Source organism: Panthera tigris, chromosome F2, assembly GCF_018350195.1.
Source record: "Panthera tigris isolate Pti1 chromosome F2, P.tigris_Pti1_mat1.1, whole genome shotgun sequence".
Taxonomy (NCBI): domain Eukaryota; kingdom Metazoa; phylum Chordata; class Mammalia; order Carnivora; family Felidae; genus Panthera; species Panthera tigris.
Genome location: NC_056676.1, coordinates 71,522,376 through 71,534,481, shown reverse-complemented (window position 1 = coordinate 71,534,481; position 12,106 = coordinate 71,522,376). Strand labels below are relative to the sequence as shown.

The window sequence follows — 12,106 nt, the reverse complement described above, 5'->3', positions numbered from 1 at the left end:
CATTATGATCTGTCTGTAGGATCACAAGCACTTACAAACATTCTTCTATTACCCTTAATTTAAAAACCATAACAGCTAACCTTCGTCGAAAGCAGTAGGGAAAGTGTCGCTCAGGAAGGATGAGTAACTTGCACAGAGGCACGTTCACTCATTCAGTAGATGCTCAGTAAACGTGTGTCAAAATGCGCAGTAGAAAAGAAACCAAAGCAAAAACATAAGTAAATTGGACTTCAAAAGTGAAAGGTTTAGTGAGGGAACGGACACTATTAAGAAAACAAAAAGACAACCCACGGAATGGGAAGAAAATAGTTGCAAGTCATTTCTCCGATAAGGGTTTAGTATCCATAATGTATAAAGAACTTACAGCTCAACAACAAAAATATAACCCAGTTTAAAAATGGGCACAGAATTTGAATAGCCATTTCTCCAGAAAAGAGACACAGTGGCCAAAAGCACAAGAAAAAAGTCTCAACATCATCAGTCACTGGGGAAAATGCACATTAAAACCACAATGAGATACCACTTCGTACGAACTAGGGTGGCAGTATTTAAAAAACAATAGCGACGACAAAGTGGAAAATAGGTCTTGGCGAGACTGTGGAGAAGTTGGAGCCTTCAGGACACCGCAGAGATTTCCATCTCTCCAAACTGGTGCAGCTGCTTCAGAAGACAGCTCGACAGCGCCTGAGAACGGAAAGCTGAGGATCGTTTGGTGTTGCCGTCCCACTCCTAGGCCTGTACCCAGGAGAATTAAAAACAAATATTTAAGCAAAAATGGGTTCATACATGTTTATGGCATCATTATTCACAATAGCCAAAACGTGGAAACACCCAAATATCCATCAACTGATGAACCGACAAACAAAATACTGTGTAGCAGTGCAATGGAGTATTATTCGGCCATAAAAGAGAATGCAGTATTCAGATCACGTAGGGAGACGTCACCAAAGAAACACGACTGCTGACTGCCCAGCAAGATGGACCTGGGCACTCAGAGGCTCCTCACCTTCCCCAGTCCTTGGAATGTGGCCTCCCCACATGCCTTTACCACTCCCAGAGGCTGCCCCAAGGACATAGCCTTGAGATGGTGATGTGCTGTTGCAAATACCTGCATGGTGTATACATGACTGAGCACAGGTAGGGCCTCTTTGTAAATTTCCGAGATTTGGAGGCAGGTACAGGGATCCAGGCACCTTGCTGCCTCCCAAGACAACCCGCGAACATAAGCTCCCTTCACTGTCATTAAAACTGCCACCTACCAACCTGGAGTGGCCTGATGCTTTCTCGGGTCTCTCCCTGCCCTCTGATGACAGGGGCCACTTTCAGACCATACCCAGGAAGCTCCGAGGAGGGTTACAAATCCACATACATGGTACAACATGGATGAACATCTCCAGCATTATTCTAAGGGAAAGAAGCCAGGCATGGAAGGCCACACATCATATGATTCCATTTAAATGAAATGTCCAAAAAGACAAGTCCACTGAGACAGAAAGCAGGTTATTGTTTGCTGGGGAAAGGAAGAATTGAGAATCACTGCTAACAGGAGCAGGTTTCCTTTTTGGGGTGATAGACATGTTCTGGACTTGGGTAGGGTGACAGTTGCACCACATTGTGAATATACTCAAAACTACTGAATTGTACACTTTGAAATGGTAAATTTCATGTTACGTGAATTTAACTCATTTTTTTTAAACACAGAAAACAGCAACAAAGCAAAAACAAAGATCCATGACCTCATGGAACTTATAATCAGGTGACAGAACCAAGTCTTGAACCCAGGTCTCTGTAACTCCAGAGTGCATGCTCTCAGTTGTCAGAAATCCGAATCTGGTAAGCCTGGACTCGGGCCTAGACATCTCTATTCCAAAGAATCTTTTTATGAGATACCAACATATCACTCTTGGCTCACTCTTTGAACTGTCAAGATGTATTTGTGGTTAATTAGTACTTACACTAATTAAGTTTCTTCAGTACCACAGGACACACAAGGAATGTATCTAGGAGGAAATGTCACCCTGGGTAGCTGGAAATCAGTACCTAAAGCTTGGAAATAAGCTTTCAGGTGGGATTGATGGTTGACGTGTTTAAGAAGTTGCTTATTTTTGTTTTGTTCTATGATTTGATTTGTTTTAAAGAACGATACGCTCTATGATACTACAGGACATCCTGACTTCTTTTGAAAATAATATTACTGTCTCTGAGCATTTCAGCCTTTGGCCAAATGCTTTCTAAGCCGAGCAGAATGTGTGATGGGGGTAGCAGACACTCCTATCTCTATTTCTTTTAAATTAAGTTAGGGGCGCCTGGGTGGCTCAGTCGGTTAAGCGTCCGACTTCAGGTCAGGTCATGATCTCGCAGTCCGTGGGTTCGAGCCCCGCGTCGGGCTCTGTGCTGACAGCTCAGAGCCTGGAGCCTGTTTCAGATTCTGTGTCTCCCTCTTTCTCTGACCCTCCCCTGTTCATGCTCTCTTTCTGTCTCAAAAATAAATAAATGTTAAAAAAAATTTTTTTTTTAATTAAGTTAAAAGCAGAGAGAACATAGTGTCTCCCTTTCCCATCGTTTGGACAAAATAAGCAGAGTAAAAAGTGAAGTTGGTAGCAACTTTCTCAGGCTAGAGAAGTCTCTGCCTCGCTCAGAGGAGGGTGTGTTCTGCCCGGTGGATGGGGGACTGTGTTCAGTGTTCATGAGCTTGCACTCTGCAGCGATGGGTGTGTGACAGCCTGTCAGGATAGATGGGGGGGTCCTTCTGACTGTCCGTTGGCATCTTATATTTTTCTAGCACTCTATGTCATTAAACTATGGTCCTGTTTCTTTCAAGCTGCTTATTTAAAAACTGAAGCCAATGCAGCTGTGTCCCTAAGGTCAGAGAAGTAATGAGGCTCATTTTGCTGGCCTGTGGCCGTCATGTTTTGAACTGTTTCTCTGTGCCTGGCGTTTCAAGAACATTATTGCGGTGCTCACAAGAACTCTCCCAAGGTACATATGATTATCTCCATTTCCTGTATGAGGACACAGAGATGCAGGGATTCAGATATTATGCTGTTACTCAGTGGATTTAGACCCAGGATTTAGACCCGGATCAGCCTGATTTGTTTAACTACCTGTGCTCCAAAGGTAGGAAAATTTACACTCAAATCCCAACTCTGCACTTAATGACTAGATGACCCTTGTTAAGTGGCTTGACCTCTCTTGGCCTCAGTTATTTTGTCTGTTACAGGTTAATAATAATAATTATCTACTTTGTTGGCCTCTAATGAGACTTGAAAGGGGATACTTAATTGTCCTAATAGTGAGTGACTGACACAGAGTAAATACTCAATTATGTGCCAACTGCCATTATTATTATTACTGTTAATCATCGTCTGTTTTCCAGAGATCTCATTATATTTCAGTAATTTACAGAGAAAGTGGCCAAGGGACTAGTGGGATGTCAGAGAGGTAATTTCGCCTTCTACCGGGAAGGCTCACGTGTTTAAGTTGAGTGACAGGTAATGAGAACGGACACTTGGGCTTCATTTTCCAATTAACAAAACACTTTCATGTGTAGTACCTCATCCGGTACTCCTGGAAGCCAGAAAACGTCCCGCCTTTGGAGACGATCGGACTCATTTTCAGACAGGGTCAGTAATCTGCCCCGGGTTCCACATACCGCGAGCCTTAGAGCCAGACTATGATCTGCTTTTGACTCTGAAGTTCACGCATTTCCAGTGAACCAGAGCTAGCTGAAGTGGAGGAAGGAAACGGGACACAGAAGCCAGCTGCCCCCAGTGAGATGCTGTGGCAGGTGACGTGGGACTGTGACACGGAGCCCACCCAGCTCACAGCTGAGTCACAGAGGGGAGGGGTCACCAGAGAGGGGACAGTTGACAGCACGTTGGCCATTGCTCACTCATGACTGTGTTACTAACCTCAGGACCATTTTGTCCTCCCTGCCACCTGTCCCCTGCATCCTGCTCCGATTTCTCACCAAAAACCAGAAGTCAAAACCAGAAGTCAGCGCTAAAATAACTTTCTGCGAGGGGCTCAGCTCAGCCTTCCAGACTAAATGTCGGGGGTTTTTTCTATAATTTTTTTTTTTTTTTTTTTTTGCCTAAGATCTCATCTTTTTTAGAAAATAATTAGCAAATGAAGTTAACAAAAAAGAAAACCTATAATCTCAGATTACTGGGTTTATGTATATGACTTACTTACAAAAATTGGATCCTATTATAGATTAAAATGATTTCTCATTATATTGACTTTTCTGAGTCTTTGTTCATAATGTTCTGAAGAATCCAAGTGCAAAAAGCAGACTTTTTGGGGTGTTCCTTCAGCCTTAGAAGTAGTAGGGATTTGTCCCCCTTCCAGCTTGCTTTCGCTGCTGATAAATAACTTTATCATTTCATTTTTATCAGTGCCATCTCAAACTAAAACAGTGTCCTCCCTCTTCTTAAAATGTGTGTGTTTTATAATATTTCCATGTGCTGTTCAAATCTGAGTTTGTTTTTTCAGTTTGTCCAGAAGAACTTTCTGCCATGATGGAAATGGTGATACTCTTTACTGTCTAACATGGTACCCACTGGCCACGTGTGGCTGCTGCACACTTGAAGTGTGGCTACTGAGACTTCAGGAACTGAATTTTAAATTTATTGAGCTTTCATTAAATTAGCTGCTAGTGACTATCCCGTTGCAAAACCCACTCTACAGCATTGTCATTTAAACTCACCTTTAAAAAAAGATGGTAATTAAATTCCTTTCACGTTGCGTGAAAATGAGACACTTTTACAAACATATCTGTGACCAGTCTGTATCCTTCTGGGAAGGACATGACTCATGATAAACCCACGCAGCCCCAGGAAAGAAAGCTAACATGTGCTGAGCACGTCCTAACTTTGCAGCGCTTTGTGGAAGGATTTCATATGTGTTATCTCCCCACTGAATACAGGTAACACGAGCAGAAGTTAAGTGATTCACCAGGGTCCCACCCCAAGTAAATCCTCGAGCCGATTTGGGGCGATAATCCTCTGACCCTAAGGCTCTTGCTTTTTCTGTTGTAGGGAGTTCTGACAGCATCCACCTTACACTGATGTGTTCTGCCTTCACACACTTTCTCCAGAAATTATCTAAGTATCAGAGGTCAGAACTGGTTTTGCTGTGATTAACTTTGTAGCCGTACAAAGTTAATGCCTCCTTGACAAACACTTTTTCCTGAATGTAGATGATGCTGGTTCAGGTTGATGTTCATGAATAGCCTTCTCTGGACAGAACACGGCCGGCTCCTCTAAAGCTAGCATTCGGCCTGGGTGTAGCCAGTGCTGAAAAATGCCATCCCCTGGACAGGCAAGACAAGGGAGGCAACAACTGAGCTGTGCCACAGTAGAAGTGGAGTAGGGAAGGGCATTTCAGCAGGGAAACAGCATATGCAAAGGCCGGGGGAGTTGCTGGAAAAAAATGTAACATGGCTAGAGTTCATATTTTTTAAAGGAAAGTGGTAGGAGATAAAACCGACAAGATGTTCAGGGGCCAGTATATAAATGTTATTCAATTCTCTACCGAGAAGTTTAACTTTCATCCCGACAAGCAGTGGTGAACAGTCAAATGGCAGAAGAGGAGAATTTACATGTAGGTCTCCAGTTGCATGGTTAACCAGAACGCTCTCCTTTCTCCCATCCCTGTTGCCAAAGGCTTTCTGAAGATCGTATTTCCCTTCCTTATTTTAGTAAGGGTTCTCAGCTGAATATGTCAACCTTAAAATTTTTTGGAACGTGTCGGATTTCGGTAATCGCTTGTTGGAGGGCCAGTTCTGGTACCGATATATATACATCCCAAGATGTGCCCTAAAACTTCTTGGTCGTGCTTATTCTTAGTCACTCACTGAGCATCTGCTTGGTGTTGGGCCCACTGCGTTCCAGAGATGAGACAGTCCTCATCCTCAAGGACCTCATTCTTTGGTGGGGAGACAGCAACAGATGAAGCGTAGGGAGAAATAACCTGCTGTGGGGCAGGGTTAGAGGAGCCTCCAAGAAGGGAAAGAAGATTCTAAACACTGAAACAAGTGGGACTCCTCGGTGGAGGCGTCAGACAAGAAATCTCTTCGCTTGGTAGTCATGAGCAAGGGCGTCAGAATCAGAACCTGGCCCCGAATCCCCGTTTTGCCACTTAACTAGTTGTGTGAGCAAGTCAGGGACTCAGCCTGTGCCTCCATTTATCCTCTGAAATGGAGATGAGATTGAAGTGCTTGTGCACTCCTTGGGGTTGTTGTAGGGAGTTGTCGAAATAACACCCAAAATGCACGGCATGCTGAGCTCGTGAATGCGCGTAACATGTCAATGCTGATGATTATTCAGGGTGTGGTGGTGCCAGTCTGGTTGTTCCCAGGGCAGGATGCCATCAATCCAACTTCCTGGATTTCAAGCATGCACCCAGGGGTCTTTGGGGAACTGAAAGATGTCCAGCTTTCCTGAGACCTTTGTTTCTAGAAAAGTCCCTCTTCTCCTTACAACATCTAATTCATCCTCATGATATTCCACTGGTTAATGTGTGTGTCTCTCTCTTTCAAATTCAAATATGGCACCACCAGGAAGAATGGTTCTATGAATAGATGGGAATGCACACGAAATCACTGTGTTGGGACCACAGCTATAATTCACAAGGTCTGTGTGATAGCTGCGAGCACATGTCAGATGGTGCCCATGACCTGTTTGTCGGTGCATCTTTGTAAAATACTGAAATTCATTTATAAGTGTTTTCTGTAGGGGCGCCTGGATGGCTCATTTGGCTAAGCATCTGACTCTTGATTTTGGCTCAGGTCATGATCTCACAGTTCATGAGATCGAGCCCCGCATCAGGCTCTGCACTGACAGTACAAGCCTGCTTGGGAATCTGTCTCTCCCTCTCTCTCTCTGCCCCTCCCCAGCTTGTGCGCACGTGCTCTCTCTTTCTCCTTTTCTCTCTCAAAGAATAAATAAACTTTAAAAACAGTGTTTTGTGTAACTTATGTGGGCAGAGAGTAAATATATTTAGGTTTTTCAGGTGACTAGGGTTTATTTCTTTTTTTCTACTTTTGGTAAATTTGTGGTGTTCTCCATCATAGTTTCTTTCAAGATGGCTTGAAAACGGCTGATAAATTGAAACAGTACATTGAAAAACTGGCTGCTGATTTATATAATGTAAGTATTTTATAAAATACATGCATTTTAAGTTGCTTTTGTAGCTAAATATCAGGAAATTTGAAATCTTAGTAGAAGAACTTTAAAGAAGCAAGAGTAAGTGATGTGTCTGTATAAACCTAACAGTTTAACCACAAAGTTGTTAGTGATCAGATATCCTAGAGTATGTTTTTGAGGCATAGGAAAAGCAGGGATATGTTACCAGTGGTTCTAGAAGGCTCTCCCTTTGGGGGCCTGTAGCATCATCCCATGTGAGTGTCCTGCAGTCAGTGTTGCAGATGTTTTGCCTTTAGAAGGACAGAACTTAAGACTATCTCACAGTAGGCACATTTATGATTTTTTTTTTTATTTGCTTGTTCTGTATTTTCTTTTGTCTGATACCTAGGTTTCACTTTTATAATAAAATCACAAAAACCTCTTTGAGAAAAAACTAAGTGCAGGAGTAGAAATGGCCAGTGTGTTCCCCATAAACCACTTGGTACTAAATAATATGAAAAGTGTATTTTTTTATGAGTACAACCCACATCTGTTGAAGTAAGGTTTCAGAGTTACAAATAATACCTTAGATTTTTATGTAACTTTACACAAAGCTGTGTATTTTTTCCAATTGTCTTTTTTTTTTTTTTTTTTTTAATGTTTACTTATTTTTGAGAGAGGGAGACAGAGCACGAGCTGGGAAGGGGTAGAGAGAGAGGGAGACACACAATGCAAAGCAGGGTCCGGGCTCTGAGCTGTCAACACATAGCCTGATGCAGGGCTCGAATCCACAAACCATGACATGACTTGAGCCAAAGTGAGACGCGTAACTGGCTGAGCCACCCAGGCACCCCTCCGATTGTCTTTTAATAGTTAACATGGTTCAGGTTGCAGTAAGTTCCAGCTGATTAAAAAAAAGTACCACCAGTTCCTTACCCGAGGGCAAAGGGTAAACTTTCATATATACATTAGCCCATTAGGTTCTGATCCTTTTTAACACGTTCTTCTGACCCATTTAATCACATCCTGGTATTCCTGCTTACCACCCTTTGAAAAACCAGAAGCAAGTGACTCAATGTTATTTCTTAACTTTGTTTGAAATGGTACTTCAGATTTAATTGTCTTGCCTAGATGTATTATTTAATGAGAAAGCATAGTGCATATTCACTAATTTTAAAACTCACTGATACTTTCATAAGATGAGAAGATTCTGCCTTTCATATAAAAAATGAGTTCGTTAAAAAAAAAAAATGAGTTCGTGTCAAAAACTTTAATGAGGAAATCAACTCTGTAATTGAACTGTTTAATGACCGGTGTATATTTGGATGAATTAAACTCTGCTCATAAATGTATAAAGATACGTGATAAAAGTCATGTTTTTCTGTCACAGATAAAACAGACCCAGGATGAAGAAAAGAAACAGCTAACTGCACTCCGAGACTTAATAAAATCCTCTCTTCAACTTGATCAGAAAGAAGTAGGTGGTCTAGATGTTTCCAGCAGGGTTTCCAGTGTAAGTGAGGTAGCCTGGGATGGCCTTTTCGGGTTTCCTGATCTGCAAAACAGGCATGTCGGCAGCCTCCTGCCACCATGGTTGTGGGGACACATGAGATAGAAGATACAAGTGTATCCCTACCGCATCGCCCATGTAACAGCTGTGCTTTATCTCCTTGCCCTCCTCACACAAAAGATGTTCTTAACGCCCAGGCTGCAGTTCCATGGCCCCTGGGTTTGCCATTCTGGCTTTGCAGACGTGTAATTCAGAGGTGGTGCATCGTCTCCAGGTGAAGTGCACACCCACATCCTCTGTAGATGGCCTCTGTCTTTCCTGGGCAGCCAGAGGGAGGCGGACGCAGAATCCCGTAGTACAGAGCAAGCAGTGTTAATGCCACAAGAGACCTTCCAGGGAGTGGCTGTCAGCAGAGAGGGGACTCCGAGTTGAAAACTGCCCGGCGTAGTCAGCAGGCTACAGACAGTTTGGGGCAAGGAGGGTGGAAAATTGAGAGAGGGGGTTTCCGAGGTGGAAACTCAGGCCTAATTACGGACGACCTCGGACGCACGCAACAGGGTGTGGACTTCATGCTAAGGGTAAGCTAAATAGTGAGCACCGTTTGTTACCTAGGGGAGGGTTAAAATGCGCCTGTTTATATTATGAAATTACCATGCATTGGATTTAAGTGCAGTTTCTCAACGCAATATTTAATAATAATCATGTAATATATAGCATTTTTTATATTGCCATTTCCTCGTGATATCACCTCACAACAGCAAACTGTACATTCCTAAAATTTCTGAAGGGGTTCATGAGTCCCAAACAAAAACAAGGCAGCCCCCCTCAAACGCGGAAGCAACACTAACCCGTGAAAGCAACCCCAAAGGAAGGTTCTCTTTACTGAGGGAATATAGTCCTCTGGGGTTTCATCAGGTGAGAGAAGTCCACAGCCTGTGACCCTGGGCACCTGCCACCCTGTGGAAATGGGCATCAGTGGCCAGGAAGACGTGTGTGTGTGTTCCATGTACCTGTGTTGTCCTCAGCTAGCACCTGTACCTGTGTTTCCTGGCCTCTTTTGAAGGTGCTTATTACTGGCATACAAATCCTAGGAGACGTGTCTCCTTGAATGATTTCTCCATGTTAAAGCAATAGAAAGACGTAAATGGAGGAGGGGTAGGAGGTAGATTGCTATTTAGGGAGCAAACTGCAAGTTTTTGTACTTTCCGAAATGCACTTAACCTCTTCCTAACTTTGCTTTGTTGTATAGGATTACTTCCTTCCTGTATGTGGGAGCTTTCAGGGGTGGGAGACAAAGAACTATCTCAGTCCCTTTTTGTCTCGCATAGAGATTGATGTATTCTGCTCACGGCAGCTAAAGAACAAAGTTCATATAAGCCAAAGGAGTGTGTACATGACGAAATGCACGTGATTTGATTTAACGCCACTCCAAATGAATAAATGATGAGTGTTCATTAGCCCCATGTCCAGAGTATTTTACAAGTCAGATTGATCTTTCACAGCATGCCTACCCTATTCTCATGCTGTTATTGTCTCTCATTGCAAAAATAACTTTAGAAGGTAATGATTTTTAATGACTCAAATAAGAAAGGAGGACCATCTACCATCGAGGTCTTTCCATAGCACTACTATTCGAGAAGAGTGTAAACTGATCTGATAAAGGACCTGAGAAATTAAAAGCACCCAGCAAATTATTTAACCTCTTTGCCCCCACCAGGTTCTAACTTGACTCTTTTAAAGGAAGCTCCAAGAATCTGAGCTGTAAATAGGATCCCCAGATTTTTGGTGGACTTGTTTTTTCTTGTCAAAAGGGAAATTCTTCATTGACTTCTGGCAGATGTTCTATGAGATTAGTTATCTTAAGTTTTGATAGTAGCCTAACTTCCCAAGAGAACTGCTTGCTCCACAACTATCTTTAGGGTTGAAAATATCTTATTTTTAATAATGATACCCATAAATCTTTCCCCAAATTCCAGCGTTTTGAGTCTCTCTCGCTAGCCCATGATAGTGTGGTTTGCAAGGTGTTTGACAGATTCTGTGTTTGGCTCATCTCTCCCTCCACACTGTCTGGCACCCAAAAGCTACTCAGTAAGTATTTACTAAGGTGAAACAGAAGGGAACCTTGGCCCACTCCATGTATCCCTTCCATGAGAGATATGAAGCCTCGTAGTAGAGGTTAGTTTTACGTCGGATACCACAAACATCTATAACCCCATGAAATCGATGAGTAACTGCTTCCAGTTTAAAAAGATTTGAGATTTTACTCCTTAATAATGCATTTTATATGTTAATACAGTTTTCTAATAAGAAAGTAAGGTGATTTATCTGTACTGCTAATAGAGAGTAGGTAATTGAACTAAAAAAAAAAAAAAAATCACCATAGCTTCCATTTCTTGGCTCCCATTGTGGAATTTCCCCCAAGGTTTTAAGTTCATCGTGTAAAATTTAGTTTTGTATTTTTTTTGTCCGAATGGATTTCTCACTCGTATTTCTCTTTCCTGAATACACGTTGATTTTTATTATGCTGTCAAAGGATTCAGGACCTGATTCATTCCTTCCGTCACGTCTTGCTTTGTTAATTATTATGAGTGTTAATGCTCCATGATTTATTTTCGTAAAAAAGAAAAACCTCTTTTCATTTATCTAGACACCCTGCAAAAGCAAGCTAAATGGCCATCATTTGTCAGAGTGCAGAAATAATCATTTGTGGAACTACCTTAGGCCTTAGAACTCATTAGTAGTTAATGTAGGGTTGTCCATGCTAGACTTCTGAAATGAATGGCTTCCTTCCTGCTCAGCTTAATGGAATAGGCTTCCGAGGTCAGAGCCTGGAGATCAGCCACTTTATTCACCTATAAAAGCATATTTGCCCGATGTAGAGCAAAGCCCATTCAGCTCATTATTCAGACTGTAAAGTTTATTTAGGCTGGTCATAAATGTATGTAAGGAATGTCTTAGAGGCAAATTTAGAATGTAATAATTTTCATAAGTTATTAGCATACAGATCCTTGCTTAAAAAAAGAGAAGTACTCTTATTTTTAAAGCTTGTTTTATTTTAAGGATTAGCAAACTGGCTGTCAGAGATGCATAGTTTTAAAGCGTTCGGACAGACCTAGGAATTCCGTGGGCAGACACAGAGCAGTTTCGTTCAGTGGAAAGCGTTCTGAGGAAGAGAGTTATTCTTTTAATAAGAATTTTTATCCAGGGAGATTTCACGTTTTGTTTTAAATGTTCTGGGGAGGTATAGATATGACAAAGATCCCTGACTCCAGATCCACAGTTAAGTGGTTTTCACATGATGTCATTGGGTAGAAGCAGAAAGATCCTAGGATTTCATTTATCAGCCTGCTCTTGTTTTCACCCATGCCTCCATTCTCCACCACCCCATCTAATTTCCCATCCTGATTGTTCTTTTTATTATGGACACATTGCAGCCTCCTTCAAGAAACCGTGTCACTGCTGTTGGAGG

The 12,106-nt window shown here is 42.2% G+C and overlaps 1 protein-coding gene across 5 annotated transcripts in view; it reads left to right on the top strand.

The window, feature by feature from the left end:
* Positions 1-12,106, top strand: part of ASAP1 (ArfGAP with SH3 domain, ankyrin repeat and PH domain 1) — a 310,634-nt gene that overhangs the window by 221,889 nt on the left and 76,639 nt on the right. For all 5 annotated transcript variants that reach the window (XM_042973136.1, XM_042973135.1, XM_042973134.1 and 2 more), the window contains 2 exons: positions 7,076-7,151; positions 8,518-8,604. In XM_042973136.1, the coding sequence (XP_042829070.1) occupies positions 7,076-7,151; positions 8,518-8,604 (163 nt within the window). The remainder of the gene's footprint in view (positions 1-7,075; positions 7,152-8,517; positions 8,605-12,106) is intronic.